The sequence below is a fragment of the Chlamydotis macqueenii genome, chromosome 26 (assembly GCF_036417535.1).
Source record: "Chlamydotis macqueenii isolate bChlMac1 chromosome 26, bChlMac1.mat, whole genome shotgun sequence".
NCBI lineage: Eukaryota > Metazoa > Chordata > Aves > Otidiformes > Otididae > Chlamydotis > Chlamydotis macqueenii.
In genome coordinates, this window is record NC_141581.1 from 6,323,359 (window position 1) to 6,342,648 (window position 19,290).

A 19,290-nucleotide genomic window follows, 5' to 3' on the forward strand; every position below is an offset into this window, starting at 1 on the left:
GCCTCAGCTGAGGGGTGGGAGAGCAGGGGGGTCCCCACAGAGCCCCCATCTTTGGGCTTGCGGAGCTCAAATCTGCCAGGTGGGTACAAGAGCTGGCAGGATCCCACGGCTGTGCCCTTGGCAGGGGTGGGGGGGGGACCAAGACACCCACGTTGTGTCCCTGGTCCTAAGGGCGCACTTGGGGTGCGGGGATGGAGCCCCGTGTCCCTTGTGCCACGGTGTGGGGCAGGGGGGATGTGCCAGTGGGGAAGCCTGGGGGTGGCTTTTCCCTTCCACCCGCTCCTTGTTTGTCCTCCTGGTCAGGAAACGGGGCCTCTCCCGGCAGTTTTTTCCCACGCCTGGAGTGCGGGACATGCTCCCACAGGCCAGGAAAAAAACGCAGCCTGGCACGGGGATGCCGAGCCCCGTGGCACTGGGGAGGGGGACGGACACCAGAGCTGCCGAAGGCACCACGGTTTAATACCAGCACGGAGCCAAGAGCTCCCCTGCCTGTGGTCCTTGACTCTGGCGGCACCGTGGCCGGGGCACTGCTCCACCGCTGCGCCCCTCACTTGCCGACGCAGAAGTCCCTGAAGATGATGTCTAGGATGTCCTCGGCACCCACGTGCCCGGTGATTCGGCCCAGGTGCCGCCGCGCCAACCGCAGCCGCTCTGCTGCCAGCCCCAGGTCCTGCTGACGTTCCCGGCCGTAGCGTGCCAGCGCCGTCGCGCAGTCGCCCAGGTGAAGGCTGTGCCGGCTCTGCGTCAGGCTGGGCGAGCCTGCCAGGGGGTCTCCGCACCTGGTGGGGGGCGGAAACCAAAAACCAGCCTGGAGCAACCCCCTGAGCCGCGACGGGGTGGCCTGTGCCCTCTCCCCACTCACAGCTGTGCCAGCTGCCGTGCCAGCAGCTCCAGGAGGTGGTTGAGCCCCTCACCCGTCTTGCAGGAGAGGAGGGCGGCAGGGGGCAGGGGGTCCCCCCGGGAGCAGGTGTCGCGCAGGGACCCCCCACCGTCCCGCAGCAGATCGGCCTTGTTGAGTACCAGGATGGAGGGGGTGGTGGCGTGGGGCAGCAGGGACCCCAGGGCAGCCCCCAGCCCAGCTGGTTCAGCAGGCACCATCGCGGCGTCCAGCACGGCCAGCACCAGGTCCGCATGCCGCAGCCTGGGGAAGGGGCGGCACGGTAGGGGCAAGGTGCAGGGGGTGCATTCTGCCACCTCCCAGCCCCTGCAAGCGGGGGGTACCCCTGCCACCAGCCTCACCGGTCCCTCGCACGGCTGACCCCCTCTTGCTCGACGGGGTCGGTGGCATCGCGGAGCCCAGCCGTGTCGCTCAGCACCAGAGGGTAACCGCCCACATTCAGTGCCACCTCCACCACGTCCCGCGTCGTCCCCGCTACCGGCGACACAATGGCTGCTGGACGCTGGCCTGGGGCGGGGAGGGACAACACGACACAGGGCTCAGGGGACAACAGCAGGGACACCTCGCCTTGGCATTGGCCCCGGGGAGGGGGAGTCTCACCCGGGCGGCAGGCAGCCCCCCGCGCCCCACTCACACAGCAGGTTGAGCAGGCTGCTCTTGCCCACGTTGGGGGGGCCGGCAATGACAGCATGCACGCCCTCACGGAGCAGCTCCCCGCGGCGCCCGTCCTGCAGGTGGGCACCGATCTCCTGCTCCAGCACCCGCACAGCGGCATCCACTGCGGGGGGAGAGTGCGGGCTGGGGGGATGTGGTGGGATGGGGGGACAGCAAGGAGGGGGTGTCCCAGTCCCCACGCCACCCTGCCAGCCCTCACCCTGGGACAAAACTTCTTCCTCCACATTGTCATCCTCGCTGAAGTCGATATAGGCTTCAAGGTGGGCGAGAGCCTGGTGGCCAGGAGGGGTTCAGCAGGGACACCCTGTCTCCATGTCCCCAAGCCACCAGGCACCAGTGGAGGAAGCCAGGTGGCCAGATCTGGCCCTGCGCCCTGACACCCTTACCCGGGTGAGGGTCTTGCTCCAGCGCTGGTAGAGCTGGCCCAGCTCGCCTTCCATCTGCCGCAGCGCTTGCCGCCGCTGCGCCTCCGTCTCCGCCCGGATCAGGTCCCCCAGCCCCTCGGCCATCGTCAGGTCCAGCTTCCCGCAGTGGAAGGCTCGGCGTGTGAACTCCCCGGGCTCGGCAGGACGCAGCCCGGGCAGGTGCCCTGCCGGCCCCAGGGTGAGCCCCCCTCCCCGAGCTGGGGGCACCCTCCGACAGCACCTCGGGGTTGGGGGGAGAAGGGACGGGAGGAGCCTCACCCAGCGCCCGCAGCACCCCGCTCACCACCGCCGGCCCACCGTGAACGTGCAGCTCGGCACAGTCCTCACCGGTGAAGCTCTGGGGACCTGTGGAGTCAGGACGCAGCTTGGACAGGCACCGGCTCAGCCCACCGGCTGGATTTGGCACATCCCACCCCTTCCCCTCCCACAGCAGCGCACCTGCTGCGGCTTTGGAGGGGCTCAGGAAGACCCCCGCCCCCAGCAGCTGTGCCGCAGCCACACAGGATCGGTGCAAAGGGGCCAGCAGCGAGCCGGGACCACCCCCGCCAGGGAAGCCAAGAGGGGCTGAGTCCTGCTTGTGCCGCGCACCCAGGCCCCCAGCAAGCACCCAGGACCCGACCCCCCCCCAGCACCCAGCCCTGGTGCTAACCCCACCTGGGAACCAGACGACGAGGCCGCGGTCCAGGGACTCGGCGGTGGCGGGGTCGCGGATGCGTCGCAGGGCCAGGACGCGGGGCGGGGGCAGGTCGGGGGGCGCGGTGAGGTTCCGCAGGGCCCCGCGGCTGCCCGGCCCGCTGGTGCGGATGACGGCCACCCCGCACCGGCCCCGACCCGAGGAGAGGGCGAAGATGGTGTCGCCCCCCCACGCCGCGGAGCACAGGCACTGCGCCCACCTGCGACGGAGCAGACAGCTCGGAAAGGGGGTGCAGGGGTTGGGGGGTCCCCATCCGCACCCCCCAGATGGAGCAAAGAGTGTGCAGGGATGCACAACCCCCCATTCACACCCCGGGACCCCTCCCCGTGCGCCCCACAGACCCCAAGGGGCTCCCACGGGGCCCTGAGGTGCAGACCCCTCCCTGTGCCCCCCCCAAGATACCGGGGTGCACCCTCTCCTTCTGCAGCCCCCTGCCCCAGTTTGCACACACCCCACCCCCCCCGTGCGTCCCACAGCCCCCAGCCGCCCCTTTCCTGAATGCGCAGCCCCCTCTCTGCTTTAGGGTGCACCCTCAACCCCAAACCCCCTCAAAGGCACGAGAGCGCACCTCCATTCCCTGTGCAACCCCCATGAGGGTGCACTGTGCACCCCCAAATGCACTCCCACCCCCCTTCATGCACTACCCCCGCACTGGGATACCTCCAGACCCAGGACCACCCCCCCTCCGCCCCGAGGTGCCCCCACCTCCGTCCCGCCGCGCTCAGCGCCCTCCGCAGCGCCATGAACACCCGGCCCACGCCGCCCGCACCCCGCGGCGCCCTCAGCGCAGGCGCCTCGCCGGGGCCACCTGCGCTCGACGATTGGCCAGCCCACCGCGAGGGGCGGGCTTTATGCCTGTCGCCCCTTTCTGATTGGTCAAAGGGCGGTCCATGAGGCTGCACCGCCTGAAGCTCTGTAGGAGCCGACCGCTTCCGCCCGGCACGGTGCTGCCCGGGGCGGCCGTGGGGGTCCCTGCCCGTCACCCCCACCTCCCGGGGCAAACCGGGCTGCAGCCCCCTGCCCCTGAGCCTCTCGAGACACTACACGCCCGCTTGCCCCCCGGGTGTTGCCCTTGCGAGGTGTCGGGGTGCAGCGGGTCCCCCCCGACCCTTCCCGGGGGTCCCCCCCGTATTGCGAGGCCGGGCGGGAGCCGGACACCCGCGACCCCCGGCTGCACCCTAAAAGTAACCCCTGGCACCGCAGGACCCTGAGCTGAGGGAGGGTCCTCGTGTCTGGAGCTGGAGCACCTGCGTCCCCCAATGGCAGAGCCCACCTGTGAGAAAAGGGCGAAGGTTTTGCTTAAGCCATTTCGGAACCTGATCCTGAGCCGTGTGGATCGCCAAACCCGATCCTGAGCCGTGTGGATCGCCAAACCCGATCCTGAGCAGTACAGATCAGGAAACCCCATCCTGAGCCGTGTGGATGGCCAAACCCGATCCTGAGCAGTACGGATCGCCAAACCCCCATCCTGAGCCGTGTGGATCCCCAAACCTGATCCTGAGCAGTACGGATCGCCAAACCCCATCCTGAGCCGTGTGGATCGCCAAACCCCCATCCTGAGCCGTATGGATAACCGAGGGGTCCCGTTTACTAAAATTAAGCAAATGCAACTGAAACGCAGATGCAGTCGAGTAGATTGTGAGCTCCAACAAAAAAGAAGAGGAGACAGACAAAAGGGGTGGTGAGGGGAAGGGTGTCGATATCGTAACTCTGACCTGGGAGGGGTGCCTCTGCTCTGAGGCGCTCCCGACGCAGCTGACTCGCAAATAAAAGATGCTTTGCTCATGGCGAGCAGTTGTTTCTCACAACCCCTGCCCCATCCCTGTCCCACTGTCCCCTCCAGACCCACGGGTGTCTCTGTCCCGCGGGGGCGGGGGTTCCCTTGTCCCCACTCCCACACAGGCTGTCCAAGAGTGCTTGGGCTTTTCAGGGACCCCTACCCATCCTGGGGACCCCCAGGCCCCAAGGCTCAGCCTCGAGTCAAGCTGGAGCGCCCCCGCCCCAACTCCACGTCCCAGGAGTCGGGGGGGTCGGGGCTGACCCCTGGGCTGGGATGGGGGTCCCACAAGGCCCCCATGCCGTGTGAGCTGGGAGGCGCCTGCAGCCAGTCGTGGCCCCAGTCCTCCATAAACCATAGAAATTTTCCCCAAGCAGCATCCCAGCATGGTACCTGCTCCCCATCCCGCTCCCCACCCGTGCCCGGGGCTGGAGGACTCCCTCCCCGTCCCCATCCCGGCCCCTCCTGCTCAGGGCCCACGGCTTGGCCGGGGCGGGGGGGGCACACACCGAACCAGCCCACTGCAGGGGGGCTGGGGTGCAGGCAGCCAGGACAATGGGGTCCCCTATACTCTGGGGGGGGTCCTCCCCTCGTGGTCCCCAAATTCTCAGTTTGCAGCGGTTTTGGGTGGGCTGGGGCGGCAGCAGGCCACTGCGGTGGCGGGGGGGGGGGGGCGGCCGCGGGGCGGCCATGCAGACAAAGGCGCTGGAGCAGGGAGGAGCGAGCGGCAGCATGGCTGGGATGCAGGCAGGGATGCTGGCAGGGATGCAGGCAGGGATGCTGACAGGGATGCTGGAATCCCCAGCATGCTGGAGACCCCTCAACGTTGCCTCCTGTGCCAAAGCCCTGCAGGTGCCCCAAAACCCCCCAGCCCCACTCTGCGAGCCAGGGACGAGGGACAGGAACCCAGAGGAGGAGCCGCAGCAGAAAGCATCAGCTCTGGGGCTGGAGGGGGGGAACCTCCCCGGGGGTTTTGGGGTCCTCCGGTGCGTGTGCCCCACACATGCAGCCTTGCGAGGGGACAGACCCCAGGTGACCAGGCCAGCCCTGACCCCCTCTCCCCACTTTGGGGTGCAGAAGCTTTTCCTTGTGTTCCTTCCCTTACCTCCCCGCCCCCCCCCCCCCCCCCCCCCCAGCTCTGAGCTGCTCAGTGGACCCCTCAGGGGTCCCAGGAGGGTTTGGTGGGGTTTGGGCTCCGCTGGACCCCCTAGGCGGCGGGGGGCAGGGACAGTGGCCAGGCCTAGGTCTGGGCGACATGCCAGCCTGTGTGTCCCCCCCCCCTCCAGCTGCTGAAACAGAGATGCCAGAGGAGGGGACAGCTCCTTGTGTCACCCTTCATCAGCGCTGGCACCCAGCCTCTGCCCCAAAATAGCCGCGGGTGTGCGCGGAGCTGGGGGGTTGCGGGGGGGCAAGCGGGACCTGGCACAGGGATGCCACCCACCCCAATGCCGACGCTGCCGTGGAGGGGAGGCTCACAGGGTGCCCTGGTTGGGCTGCGCTGGGCCCCAGGACCCTCTGGGCTGGGTGATGGGGACGGGGTGGGGGGGTCCCCACGAGTGGGGGCAGAGGACGTCTCCTGAAAGGTCAGGGAGGCGGCGTGCGGCCCCGGTCGGGTTACCGGCCTGGGCTCCCTCATGTCCTGTGTCGTGTCTCCCCCCCCGGCCCGCGTGCTCTGGGGAACAGCCTAGCCCGTGCCGGGGCAGGGGAGCGCGGGGAGGCACGGGGGGGCGAGGGGGGCAGGCAGGGTAAGGAGGGGTTGGGGATGCAGGAGAGCAGCCCGGGTGGGGCGGGGGGGACGTGGGATCGTCCCGAGCAGGGGGGAGGGAGGGGGGATGCTGGGGAGGTGGGGCCGGCCCGGGGTGGCGGGCGGGGCGGGGGGGGCGGTGGGGGATGGATGCTGAGGCCGGGGCAGGCTGGCAGCCGGGATGCTCCGTGCCCACCGCCCCGCTCCTCGCCACCCAGCTCCCCGCAGGACCACCCCACGGGGCGCGGCCGGACACGCGTGGCCGGTGCGACCGGCGCTGAGGTAGACGGCGACCAACCAGACAATTAAAGGGGCCGGGAGCTCGGCGCTCCGTTCCGTCGCCCTTTGTCCCTTCCTCCCGTCCGGTACCGGCGGCACCGGCGGCGGCGGCGGCCCCCATGCCCCGGCCCCCCCGCCCCCCCCCGCACCATGCTCGAGCCGCCGCTGGGATCGCAGGACGGCGAGCGGCCCCGGCGGGGCCCCACCGGCGAGGAACGAGCGGAACCGGCGGCCCCGACCGGTGTCCTGGGTAAGGGGGGGACAAGGCGGGGGGGGGGGGGGGGTGTCGGTCCCTGCGGCTGGATGCGGATGGCGGCCGAGATGCGGCCCCCCCCACACGCCGTGGCACTCCGTGCCCCACTTTGGGCAGCCCCTGGGGTCCTGTCTCTGCCCCATTGGAGGGGGTCTGTGGTCATTTGGGGATGGGGGCTGTGTCAGCCCCCCCCCGCCCCAGGAGGGGTCCGTGCCCCCCCGGGATGCGGCCCACGCACAGCTCTGTGTCCCTGTGACCTCCCCAGCATGGGGTCCACGCATCCCCCCATGTCACCGCCGGGCCGTGCAAGCCCCCGGGAAGGTCTGTTTACCCCCCCCAGACAGGCCCATGTCCCCCCAGAGTGGCTCCATGCCCCTCCCAGGACAGAGCTGGGCCACGGCTGCAGGATGGGGGCTTTGGGCTGGAGTCTCCCCGTTGGGGCTGGGGTCCCCTGGGCGCAGGCAATGTCCCCCTGGTCGTGGCCGGTTTGGGGTCCCCAGGGCCGGCAGGGCCTGTGTGCGGCCGAGCAGGACTCTCACTCGTGGGAGGGTGACCCACTTTGTGTGTGTCCCCCCCACCCTCGCGCGCAGCCACCCGTGGCAGGTGGCACCCCCAAAATGCCTCCTTCCCCCTGGGCCACGGGCTCCGCTCGATGGCGGGGCAGCGACATGCCTGTCCCCTGGCATGCTGCGGCTCCCGTGACCTTATCCCGGAAAACCAAGGTGAGCGGCAGGGCCTTGGTGTGCCGGCAGGAGTGGGGTCCGTGGGGGCCAGCAGGGAGGTGGGGGACACGGGGCTTGGGCTGGGATGCTGCGGGGGGTCCATTCCCTTGCTCTGCTGGCGGACCCCGCGTGCCGGCATGGTGATGGCACCGGGTGCCAGGAAGGGGCTGGGGGCTGCTCTGGCTGGCGGTGGCGCGAGAAGGACCCCGTGGCCGGAGCGGGGCAAAGGCAGGGTCCAGCCCGCCATGCCCAGACGGATTGGGGGACAGGAGCGGTGTTGGGGACGCCTCTGCAGCTCCCCCACATCTTTTCCCTTGACCTTGGGCAGGAAAAACCCTCCTGCATCTGGAGCCGAGGCCTCGGGGTGCGCACCCAGCACCCCGGTTTGCATGCTGGCACACATGCGTGTGCGGGCTTCTCTGGCTGGGCCCCCGCCACACCCCCGTCCCACTGCCCACGCTCCTGGCAGGGCGTAAAGAATTTCACGCTGCTACTACCGGCGACGTGCCTGGCGAGCACGGCCGAGCCACCGCTGCCAGCACCGTGCACCCACCCCAGCGCCCCGGCAGCACTGGGGCCCGAGGTGCGGGATGCGCCCCCGGGGTTCCAGAATCAGGTCTGCTCTGGGGCGGCTGGCTGGCAGCCTGGCGCCGTCCCCGGCCTTCGCCGACGGTGCTGGGACAGGGCGGCCTTTCAGAGCCCAGCGCCGCAGCCTCTTCCCGGCTCAGGCCATGAGTTTGTCAGGTCTCAGCCTGGCTGGCGAGGGGAGGCCTGCTCTGCTCCCCCAGCCCAGGGGGGTCCGGGGGTGCCTGGAATCAGGGTGCAACCCCTGGGGTGAGCTGCCATGGCAGGTTTGGCATTTCCTGTTTTTCGGGATCAGTGAGAGCAGCGTTTCCGGAGCCCAGGGACCCTCCCAGCCCTGGGGCAGCCGGAGCAGCCGTGACATCCCCTGGGCATTGGTCCCCCTGCACTGTCCTGGCTCTGCCACCCCTGCTGAGGAGGGGAAACTGAGGCAGGGAGGTGGCTGGGACTGCTGCTGGTGTGGAGCAGGGAGACAGGGGGTCCCACGGGGGACCAGTGCTTTTGGGGAACCTCATACTGCCCACCCTGCCAGCTCTGGGCAGTGTTTTGGGATGCACCCCATCCCCGTCCACCCCAAGAAGCGTGATGGGGACACTGGGCACGGGGACCACGTGGCCCTGCGGCATGGGCACCTAGCAGCAGGACAGGGGCCATGTCCCTGCGTGGGACCCAGCCAGGGGGTGAAGAGGGGACCCTGGGGACTGTCCCTGTCCTGCCTTGCCATGGCAACGCGAGGCCTCCCCAGGTTTCCATGGAGACCGGCTGCTTTTTTCGCTCTCCCCATTTTTCCTGCGGTTTCCCATCTCCCGGAGCTGCGGATCCCAGGGCCGAGGGGCTACGGGCAGAGGTCAGCGGCTGGGGATGGCTGCAGGGGGGCACCTCGGGGGATCCCGCAGCAGCCAGCACCCCAGGGGTGCCAGGACGGCCGTCAGCTCCTCCCCGGCAGCTGTCGGGGCCTTTTTGGGCACCCAGAGCTGCCGGAGGGGAAACCTGAGCCGGGGCCAGTGTCACCACGAGTGAGGCCGTGACCTGCTGCCGTGGCCACTGCTTGGGGACGGCCACCGCCATGATCCCCCCACCGTGATCGCTGCTTGGGGACAGCCACTGCCAGGGGTGTGCCAGGGGTCCCCACACCCACCCCGCGCGCCGGCAGCTGAGTCATGGGTGCTTTGGGGTCCAGATGCCAGGGCTGTGGGTGGGGGCGTGCCCCACAGCTGCTCACCCCCTCCCTCCCTCCCTCTGGCAGATAAACTCTTCGGGAAGCGGCTGCTCCAGGCTGGGCGCTACATCATGTCCCACAAAGCCTGGATGAAAACGGTGCCCACGGAAAACTGCGATGTGCTCATGACCTTCCCGGGTAGGGAGGTGCCTGGGGTCCCTGGGGCAGGGGCTGGGGCTGACGGTGCCGGTGGGGAGCACCAGGATGGCGGCACGGAGCTGCAATGGGGATAGGGGACATGGGGAGGGATGGGGACCGGGATGGGCTGTGGATAGCCTGGTCCCCACCGCGGCGCTGACTGGCACCGTCCAGACACCACCGACGACCACACGCTGCTCTGGCTCCTGAACCACATCCGCCTCGGCATCCCTGAGCTCATTGTCCAGGTCCGGCACCACAAGCACACCCGTGCCTACGCCTTCTTCGTCACCGCCACCTACGAGAGGTAGGGTCCTGACTGCGTCCCCCACCCCAGCCGTGTCCCCTGCCATGTCCCCAGCTGACTCCCCTCTCTTTGCAGTTTGCTGCGTGGGGCCGACGAGATTGGGCTGCGGAAGCCGGTGAAAGCTGAATTCGGTGGGGGCATGCGGAGCTTCTCCTGCGAGGAGGATTACATCTACGAGAACATCGAGAACGAGCTTTACTTCTTCACCTCTCAGGTGGGATGGGGAGGGAGGAGGGATGCGGGGATGCAGGGATGCAAGGGCACGGGGATGCAGGGGTGCGGGGATGCAAGGGTGCGGGGATGTGGGATGCAAGGGTGCGGGGATGTGGGATGCGGGGGTGCAGGGATGCAGGGACACAGGGCAGGGACAGCAGGTCCTGTCCCCTTCGCCAGGTGAAGAAGGGGACCAGGGACCGACCCAGCCATCCCTCAAGCTAACAACAAGACGGGTCCAGGGAGGGGACAGGACAGGGGGAGGGGCTGGGGACATGAGTGGGGCTGGGCAGCGGGACCATCGCCCCGGCTCAACCCCTCTGCGGTGCTGCAGGAACGGCAAAACATCATCAGGTACTGGCTGGAGAACCTGCGCGCCAAGCAGGGCGAGTCGCTGCACAACATCCACTTCCTTGAGGGGCAACCCATCAGTGAGTACAGCACGGCACGGCACCGCGTGGCGTGGCACCGCGTGGCACCACATGGCATGGTGTGGCACCACATGGCACAGAACCATCACCCCACTGCCCCACTCCCTCTGCCCACCCTGTCCCCAAGCCGTGCTGTGGTGGCCCCACAGGCCACCAGCCCAGCAAGGGTCCCATGTCACCACCCATCCCCATCCGCAGGGCTGCCTGCTGGGTGGGGTGGTGGGTGCGCGGTGCCTGTGCCGCGCCGCGGCCAGGCAGCGCCGGGGTTGGGCACAGAGCCCCGATGTGCCACGGTCACCCCAAACCTGTCCTCCCTGTTGTCCCTGCCCCAAACCCCACCGTGCCAGGGCCATTTGGGGGCACACATGGCCGGGGTGGGCTGGCAGCGTCCCCGCAGCCCATTCCTCACGTCGTGCCCCGTGGCGCAGTCCCGGAGCTGGCGGCCCGTGGCGTCATCCAGCAGGTCTTCCCGCTGCATGAGCAGAGGATCCTCAAACGGCTCATGAAGTCCTGGGTGCAGGCGATCTGCGAGGCCCAGCCGCTCGGTAAGGTGCCGACTGGGGCGGGGGGGTGCCATGGGAGGGGATCTGGGGGTCCCTGCTCACACCGTCCTCGGCCCCTGCAGATGAGATCTGCGACTACTTCGGAGTGAAAATCGCCATGTACTTCGCCTGGCTGGGCTTCTACACCTCGGCCATGGTTTACCCCGCTGTCTTCGGCTCCATCCTCTACACCTTCACCGAGAGTGACCAGGTGAGAGGGGCCGGGAAATGGGGTCCCTCCCGGCAGCTGGGGGCTGGAGCGGGGGTTTCCCTGTAGGGCTTTAACGCTGCAATTGCTTCTGAGATGGGAGGCTCGCAGGCCCATGATGGGGGGCCAGGGCAGCACCGTGGGGCTCCCCAGGACTGCAGGGGGTTGTCAGGGACGGGAAGGGACTGACCTCGGTGCGTGTGGTGCCGTCCATCCCGCAGACCAGCCAGGACATCTGCTGCGTGGTCTTCGCCATCTTCAACGTCATCTGGGCCACTCTCTTCCTCGAGGAATGGAAGCGCCGCGGGGCCGAGTTCGCCTACAAGTGGGGGACGTTGGACACCCCGGCCGAGTCCATCGAGGAGCCCCGGCCCCAGTTCAGGGTGAGCCCTGGGTGGGGGAGTGCCCTGAGGCTGGGGTCCGGCTGAGCTCCCCCCGACCCCTATGAGCCACCTGGCCTTGGCGCAGAGAACCGGCACCTTTGTGACACCGTCTGCACCCCGAGGGGGTCTGCGCTGGGTCCCACAAGTGTTTGGGTCACGGGGGGATCCTGTGGGTCTCCCCGCTGCAGGGAGGGTCACACGCTGCCATGTGTCCCCCCCCCCGATTAGGGTATTAAGAGGATCAGCCCCGTGACCAGTGCAGAGGAGTTTTACTACCCGCCGTGGAAGCGCTTGCTCTTCCAGTGCCTGGTCAGCCTCCCCGTCTGCCTCGCCTGCCTCTCCTTCGTCTTCCTCCTCATGCTGGGCTGCTTCCAGCTCCAGGTGGGCCCTCATCCCGCCCGCGCCGGGGCTGCTGGCCCCCCATGCACTGACCCCGTCCCCATCCCTGTCCCCATCCCCGTCCCCGCAGGAGTTTGTGCTTAGCGTCCAGGAGCTGCCCCGAATCCTCCGTTTCCTCCCCAAAATCGTCCTGGCCGTCATTGTCACCACCTGCGACGAGGTTTACAAGAAGATTGCATACTGGCTGAACGATATGGGTGCGTGGAGGTGGCACCCAGGGGTGCTGCAGGCAGGGCGGGGTGCCAGGACCCCCCCCCCGAGCCCCCCTTGAACCCCCCTCCTCTGCTTTGCAGAGAACTACCGCCTGCAGAGTGCCTACGAGAAACACCTCATCATCAAAATTGTCCTGGTGAGAGGGGTCGGGGGAGGCCGGAGGGGATGGTGGGGTCCTACCTCTGGCCTGTGCTCATGACCCCCTCTCTCCCACAGTTCCAGTTTGTAAATTCGTACCTGAGTCTTTTCTACATCGGTTTCTACCTCAAAGACATGGAGCGGCTGAAGGAGGTGAGGGGCCGTGCCTGGGGGCGGCGGGGCTGGCCTGAGCCCCCCCCGGCATCGCCCAGGTGGACAGACGCATGTCCTCGACCCCTGCCACCATCCCCTCCGCACCTTCCTGGGGGGCTGGTGTCCCCGCACGCCCCCGCCACCCTGCATGGCTGCCCCTGGTCCCCAGCGCCCACTCACAGTCTCTCTCTGTCTCTTCTGTCCCTTCCACAGCTCCTGCTCATCTTCTCTCTCTCCCAAAGCCTCGCGCGTCAGCTCAAAGAGGCTCTCCTTCCCTTCATCCTCCTCCACCTCCACCTCTCTCTCATCTTCTTTAAGGGCCTCCTGGGCTTTTGCTGGAAACTGGGAGTATCCAAAGTAGGAGCGGGGAGGAGGGGGGCCGGGCATCCCCCCACATCCCACCCCCTCACACCCCCATCCTGCGACCCCCGCACCCCCCCCCCCGGGAGGGAGATGGGTGTCCCCAACCCCGGCTCTGGTGGCAGAGGTGACCCCAGCGCTGCTGAGGTCCCATCCCATCAATTGCCATCGACCATGGGGTCACAGGAGATTTGGGGGGACACCAGGTCTGGATCTCCCGCTCCGCCAGCACGGCCGTGGGAAGGAGCAGGGACCCCACGGGGGCAGGCGATGGGGACGCAGGGACGCAGAAACACCCCCGGGTGCTGTCCCCCTCCTCCTCCTCCCCGGATGACAGCGTGTGCCTCGTGTCCCCGTGCAGATGCTGGCCACGCTGCTCATCACCCGCCAGTTCCTGCAGAACGTGAGGGAGGTGTCGCAGCCCCACCTGTACCGCCGGCTGCGCCGGGGGGACCTCAGCCTCCGCAGCCTCCGCCAGCTCGCCCACGCCGTCCTCCACCTGCTTGCCCTCCGCCGTCACCCCCCGGCCCACCCCGAGGGGCCGCGGGGCGAGAAGAAGTGTCTGAACGGGGGTTGCGGGGTGCCGGAGGAGGAGGAGGAAGAGCGGCGCGAGTCGGACTCGGAGGAGGAGAGCGCCTTGGATTGCGGGTTGAAGCTGAAGAAGGTGAGCTTCATCGAGAAGGCGGAGCGGCGCGGCGGGGAGCCCGGCGGCCCCGAGGATGAGAGCTTCCTCGAGGAGGGCAGCCCCACCATGGTGGAGAAAGGCATGGACCCCGCGTCCGTCTTTGAGCTCTGCGAGGACGAGGAGGAGGCCGAAGGTCCCCCCGGCAGCCCGATCAAGGCAGCGGAGCCGGCAGTGGTCCCGCGGGCCGGGAGGAGGAGGCGGGGGGCTGAGAGCCAGGAGGAGGAGGAAGGGGAGGAGGAAGGGCGGAAGCGCAACCGGGCATCGTGGATTGACCCGCCGGAGGAGGACTATTCCACACAGCTGACGCAGGCGGAGGTGGAGAGCTGCATGAAGAAGTATGAGGTGAGCGGCCCCAGGGCGGGCAACGGGGCCGGTGGGGTGCAGTGTACCCCCCTCCCAGCCCCATTGCAACGTGCTCCTCCTCCTCCTCCTTTTTCTCCCCAGGACACCTTCCAAGACTACCAGGAGATGTTCATCCAGTTCGGCTACGTGGTGCTCTTCTCCTCTGCCTTCCCCCTGGCCGCCATGTGCGCCCTGGTGAACAACGTCATCGAGATCCGGAGCGACGCCTTCAAGCTGTGCACGGGGCTCCAGCGTCCCTTTGGCCAGCGCGTCGAGAGCATCGGGCAGTGGCAGGTGGGCTGGGGGGGTGGTGGGGGGCCCGGTGGGGGTCCCAGCTGGCCGGGGGCTCATCCCCAGCACTGTTGTTCTTGCAGAAGGTGATGGAGGCCATGGGCGTCCTGGCCATCGTGGTCAACTGCTACCTGATCGCCCAGTGCGGGCAGCTCCAGCGCCTCTTCCCCTGGCTTAGCCCTGAAGGAGCCATCATCTCTGTGGTGGTGCTGGAGGTACGGTGCCGCCACCCCTCAGGGGCCCAGGCCCCCCCAGGCTGTTATTGTAGGGTCCCTCTGGCCCCCCCATCCCTTGCAGGGTGGATTTTGGGAGGGGTTGGCGGTGCCCACGGGGCTGGGGCGGGGATGCTCAGCCGGACCCGCCTGTCCCCCCGCAGCACTTCGCCCTGTTCCTGAAGTACGTCATCCAAGTGGCCATCCCCGATATCCCTGCCTGGGTGGCCGAGGAGATGGCCAAGCTGGAGTACCAGCGCCGCGAGGCCTTCAAGGTAGGCGACGCCAGGGACGGGACCCTCCTCGGGGCTGGGCACGGAGTGGGGATGCCTGGTCCCCAGGGCCGGTGGGCTCCCTGGGGCTGACGCGCTCCCCGTCGACAGAAACACGAGCGGCAGGCGCAGCACCACTTCCAGCAGCAGCAGCGGCGCAAGCGGGAGGAGGAGGAGCGGCAGCGGCACGCCGAGTACCAGGCCCGCAAGGAACGCGAGTCCAGCCGCGACGAGGCCAAGCCCGAGGCCACCGGGCAGGACCCAGCTCACGAGAAGAGCCAGAGCAAAGGGAAGGGCTCCGGGGGTTCCTTGCACAGCTCTGACAAACCTAAGCGACCCAGCTCCCTCCTGGCCACCAACAACGTGATGAAGCTGAAGCAGATCATCCCTTTGCAGGGCAAGTTTCTCTCCGGGGGGGCTGGGGCCAGCAGCACGGCCACTGCCAGGTCCCCCCAGTCACCCACGGGCAGCGAGAACAAACTCCCCGGCTTCCTCAGCTTCAAGTTCCTGAAATCCCCAGAGACTAAACGGGACACGGGGACTGAGAAAGTCCAGTCGCCCACCAAGCCATTCAACCCCGGCAAGCTCTTCAACTTCGGCAAGTCCGAAGGGGCCGGGGGCAACGGCGCCGCGGCCACCGCCTCCCCACAGCCCCGGCCTGGGCCCTCGGTGGACACGAGTGAGCGACCGGTCCCCAGCAAGTCTCATCTCAACGGGGTGCCAGAGGAGGTGGGCCGAGAGGAGCCGGAGAGCCGGGCAGAGGAGGAGGGCTATAAACTCTAACAGGACTTTTTGGGGAAGCGGGGACGAGCAGGGCTGCCCAGTCCCTTCTCCTGGCAGCCGTAGACATCATCACCCTCTCGCCTCCCCTTGCCGTCCCTCGCCGCAGGGAGCACAGGGCTGGGCTGAGCCCATCGGGTGCCAGCGCTGGCCCCTCGCTCTGCACCGTCCCCCTCTGCTGCATCCCCTCACGTCCCTCCAGCCTCTCCTCTGGGACCTGCTGCCTCCTCATCCCCAGCTCCGGCGAGGGCCCGGCCGCATCCTGCGCCGAGGACACCGGAGCAAAGCGCCGTCGGTGCGAGCAGCAGCAGGGGCTGGCCACAGCCACGAAAGGAGCATCCTGCCGGGTTTCCCTCCTCTGCCCCTCCATGCGCTCACGGGTGGGAGATGCTTTGGTCCAGCTCTGCGCCACGAGCCTGGGGTCTCAAGCTGCTGGCCCTGCACCCACCGTCCCCAGGAGACGCCGTGTTCCAGCCCAAGGAGACACAAGGAAGCCCGGCGCTGCCAGATCCAGCAGGACCAGCCCACCGAGCTCAGCGCCACGTCCCCGATGGCGGAGAGACAAGATGGGAGCAAGAGGAGCCCGATTCACCCGTGCCTACAGCCCCTGCCGTACAGCCATCGCCCGGGGTCCCGCTGGCACTGAGGCCATGCCCTGCTCCGTCCAGCTCCCGGCAGCCTCCGCAGGGATTCCTTCCCAGCACCAGGACGTTTTCCTGCCCGAAGCCTGGACGACCGGGAGGGAGGGGGCTGGATTCCCATGCATGGGCAGCATTTCTTGCACTAAAACTGAAACAGAACCCAACGCAAGCGACTCTCCTCTTCTTCATCTGATGGCTTGACGGTGGACGCGAGAGCTGGCACCGACACCGTGGTCGGCAGCGGCCCCAGCGCCTGCAACATGAGCCGGGACAGTCCCTTCCCTCTCTGCTTTCTCATTTCGTGGAATTATTTCGCAATAAGGCACTCTCACGTGGAGGTCGTGCCGGAGCCCAGGAGAAGGACCAGGGCTGGGGGAGAACATGAGCTTTCGGCGAGGGCAGGGTGGGGGGTGGGAGCAGCTTCGCTTCTGCCAGGGCGAAGGTTTTGCCATCGCTGGGTCTAATCTTAGTGCTTTAATGGGGGCTGCGACGCAGCTGCTCCTTGCTTTTCAGCGGCTCTGCTCGGTGCTGCTTCGCTTCACAGGCCAGGCCGGGGTGGTGGCACCCCGACGCAGTGCCCACAGGGACCAGGCTGGGGAGATCCTGCTCCCTCCTGCCCCTCGCTGCCAGCTCTGCTCTCTGCCTACCAGCCACCAAGCATTCCCAAAGCAAGCAGGGGAGAGGCGGAGGGCTGCCAGGAGCCAGGGGACGCTGGGGCGGCCACCCCATCACTGTGCCTGGTCCAGGTGGTCACGCAGGGTCCGCTCACCCCTCTTCTCCCCAAGGCCTGGGCTGTAGAAAACGTCAGGTTGATTTTCCCCCGCCTCCACCGTCTCTTTCCACAGGTTGCGTAATTTTTTTTGGTCTCTAAATCAAGCCATTCTGTACAGCAATAAGGGCAGGAGAGGGCGAGGGCTTTATCTGCTGCTGTGCTCACCTGCGCCGCCCGCACGGGAGCCGAGGTGCTGCCCGAGGGTTCAGAGCAGGCAGGGAGACGCTCTTGGGGGCACCGTCCTCCTCGCCAGGGTGGGCTCCCTGCGCTGCAGCGGGGACAAGATCCCCGTGTGAGCCAGGGACGGTCTTGAGCTTTGCTGTCCCCAGGACAGCAGGGCCAGGGCTGGCTCATGGTCAGGCAGAACCCTCTCCCCGGGGCAAAGGGGGCCGGTGATGCCCCCTCGCCCTCCCACACCAGCCATGCCCTCTCCCAGAGCAGAGGATGCAGGAGAGATTTCTGGGCTGAAGGGCCAGGGAAAATGGAGCGCTGGGAAACGGGCACACAGGCTCTCGGAAACTCAGCGAGACCATCACAGCCGTGGCCGCACCCCGGAGCGGGAGAAGCAGCAGCACATTTCATGATGGCAGGAGAAAGCCTAGTGTGGCCGGGGGTACTGAAACACCCACCTCTGCCTCGGCTTGGTGCCCTGCTGCGCCACTGCCCGGCCCCAGGGCTCTGCGGAGCCCAAAGCTCACCCCACGCCCGGCCGCTCTGCCTGCGCGCCCTGAGATCAGGCAGGGCCACGAGGCGCTCTCCCTTTCTCGGTTTCATTTCGTTTTGCTGCTTGGATGGGGCTGGCTGGGGCCAGCTCTCACCTCTGCCCCTCTCAGACACACGCTGGTCTTAAAGGGAGTTCGGTTCATCCCATTTCCCTCCTGGGAGTAACAGTCCTGGTACCATCTATTCCTGCACCGCTTCCCGGAGGCAAGGGCAGGGTCCCGCTGCTGCTGGGACCCTGCAAGTCCAGGGCATTTTTAAACATTTCTCTCTACAAAGGATTTCTACAAGCGCCTGCCTGTCTGGTGTCTCGCTCTTCTGGGCAGTTACTGCACAAAGGAGGGAAGAGTTAGGTTGGTTTGGTTTTGTTTTCTCCTTTTTTTTTTTTTCTTCCTTGCTGTGTTTTATTTCTTCGGAAACTAAAATAAATGAAGGAGGTTATTTATTTCTTTCTAATTTATTTTGTCATATTTTTGTAAAACCTGCAGAAATGCAATAAAAAATCTATTTCAACAAGCCTGAGGCGTGGGCTAAATTATTGCCCGCACAGCACATCAGCTCAGGGGACGAGTCTCAGGTCTCCTGGCCCTGAGGAAGGTGGAAGGGGATGGCAGGGACGCTGTCACCCTTCGCAGTCCCTCTACTGCAGGGCAAAGCTCTGAGGCAGCAATGCAAGGACAAGCCCTCCCCCAGCCCAATTCAACACCAAGCGCCCGCCGGCAGCCACGCCGCAGCTCTCGCGCGTATTGTCAGGTACAGGAAGAATGAAGAAAGTGATAATCCTCTAAATTCTGCAAATTTATTATACACAGTATCAAACATGGAATAGTTTAAAAATAAATGCAAAAAAAAAAAATCCAATGGCTGTGACATTCGACTAACAGCGTGTATTTACAGTCACTCCACGAGGGCAGCCCTTCTGCCAACACACGGCTCCCAGGTAAAACCACCTTCTCCCAGCCCCACAAGACAATTTTTTTTTTTTTTTTTTTTGCAAGAGAGGAAAAATCAAGTTGCAAGGACAGGCTGGAAGTAACAGAGGCTCGAAAAGCTTGATGCCGCATTGGAAAAAAGCAGCCGGGGACTGCGCGTGCTGAACAGACTGGAGGAGTTCAGAGCAGCTGCAGACGACAGAAGGCTTTGAGCTGCTCTCAGACACACAGCCGTGATGTGCAACTGGTCAAGGACGGGGTGGTTCAACCAAAAATACCCAATAAAGCCTGTGGTGGCACACCGTGCACTGAATAATAAGAAACTAAGGCATTTGGAAATCAGCACAGCTGCGGCACAGACAACGCGGTGAGTCAGCTCTGACCACCGTTCCGATTGCGGGCCGTTTCTTGCAGTCAGTGATTAGTCAACCCACGTCCCCGCAGCCCGGAGAGCCGTCGTGAAGGAATCAACCAGCCTGGCTCTCCCCCAGCTCGCTCCGCTGCCTCCATGCCCTCCAGCCCCTCGCTCCTTTTCACCCTCACATGCTGCTGATCAAAGCAGGTGCGAGTCTTTCATGTGTTGGACTGTCCAGCATTGTGTGTCTCAAAAAAAAAAAAAAGCACTGCGTGTGTTCAACAGCAGCATCCCAGGGACGATGGCACTGCAACTCACTGAGGAGCGCACGGGGACGAGTCACGCTGGGGACGATTACAGAGCTGGCAGCAGTGAGAAAAAGTGAAATATTACCCGTAGTTGCTAGCCAAAGCTTGCTTCAGTCACGCAGGTGAGGAAATGAAAAGCAGTTCCAGCACAAAGAGCTGTAGGGCAGCTTCCCTGTCCTATGGGGTGGCGAGCTGAGGAGCGGGAACGTCTCTTGCCTCTGAATGCT

The 19,290-nt window shown here is 66.4% G+C and overlaps 2 protein-coding genes and 1 long non-coding RNA gene across 6 annotated transcripts; 2 read left to right on the forward strand and 1 right to left on the reverse strand.

Moving 5' to 3' along the window:
* Positions 1-438: 438 nt before the first annotated feature.
* Positions 439-3,435, reverse strand: GTPBP3 (GTP binding protein 3, mitochondrial). The gene is made up of 9 exons (XM_086767218.1): positions 3,398-3,435; positions 2,653-2,891; positions 2,257-2,343; positions 1,960-2,162; positions 1,773-1,845; positions 1,533-1,676; positions 1,240-1,405; positions 863-1,141; positions 439-779 (listed from the first exon to the last, which is right to left on the reverse strand). Exons 1-9 carry the CDS (start codon positions 3,433-3,435, stop codon positions 548-550), a joined length of 1,461 nt encoding a protein of 486 aa, XP_086623344.1. The 3' UTR covers positions 439-547.
* A 192-nt stretch (positions 3,436-3,627) lies between these two features.
* Positions 3,628-4,479, forward strand: LOC147597618 (uncharacterized). Its single transcript, XR_015261169.1, has 2 exons — positions 3,628-4,079; positions 4,139-4,479. It is a non-coding gene; the product is annotated as an uncharacterized LOC147597618 (long non-coding RNA).
* Positions 4,480-6,422: 1,943 nt separating this feature from the next.
* Positions 6,423-17,913, forward strand: ANO8 (anoctamin 8). 4 transcript variants are annotated; one of them, XR_015261145.1, is made up of 19 exons: positions 6,423-6,742; positions 9,296-9,406; positions 9,581-9,713; positions 9,789-9,927; positions 10,261-10,357; positions 10,786-10,902; positions 10,983-11,110; positions 11,329-11,490; positions 11,719-11,871; positions 11,960-12,086; positions 12,183-12,238; positions 12,319-12,393; positions 12,607-12,750; positions 13,115-13,780; positions 13,883-14,074; positions 14,155-14,286; positions 14,448-14,558; positions 14,667-15,630; positions 15,793-17,913. XR_015261145.1 is itself a non-coding variant. In XM_086767216.1 (19 exons), exons 1-19 carry the CDS (start codon positions 6,643-6,645, stop codon positions 15,336-15,338), a joined length of 3,189 nt encoding a protein of 1,062 aa, XP_086623342.1. In that variant the 5' UTR covers positions 6,423-6,642; the 3' UTR covers positions 15,339-17,913. The 4 variants fall into 4 exon arrangements, 3 of the variants coding, with proteins under 3 accessions (XP_086623342.1, XP_086623340.1, XP_086623343.1); XM_086767216.1 differs by having other exon boundaries at positions 13,115-13,417; positions 13,544-13,780; positions 14,667-17,913; XM_086767214.1 differs by having other exon boundaries at positions 14,667-17,913.
* The last annotated feature ends 1,377 nt before the right edge of the window (positions 17,914-19,290 follow it).

Excerpts from the sequence above, each read along its gene's own strand:
- GTPBP3 (XM_086767218.1), bottom strand. The coding sequence starts at position 3,435 with ATGGCGCTGCGGAGGGCGCTGAGCGCGGCGGGACGGAG. Across the intron at positions 1,677-1,772 it reads GGAAGAAGTTTTGTCCCAGG|TGGATGCCGCTGTGCGGGTG; the intron begins GTGAGGGCTGGC and ends CTCCCCCCGCAG. Across the intron at positions 1,142-1,239 it reads GTCAGCCGTGCGAGGGACCG|GCTGCGGCATGCGGACCTGG; the intron begins GTGAGGCTGGTG and ends CCCCTTCCCCAG.
- ANO8 (XM_086767214.1), top strand. The coding sequence starts at position 6,643 with ATGCTCGAGCCGCCGCTGGGATCGCAGGACGGCGAGCGGCCCCGGCGG. Across the intron at positions 10,358-10,785 it reads CCTTGAGGGGCAACCCATCA|TCCCGGAGCTGGCGGCCCGT; the intron begins GTGAGTACAGCA and ends CCCGTGGCGCAG. Across the intron at positions 12,087-12,182 it reads ATACTGGCTGAACGATATGG|AGAACTACCGCCTGCAGAGT; the intron begins GTGCGTGGAGGT and ends TCTGCTTTGCAG.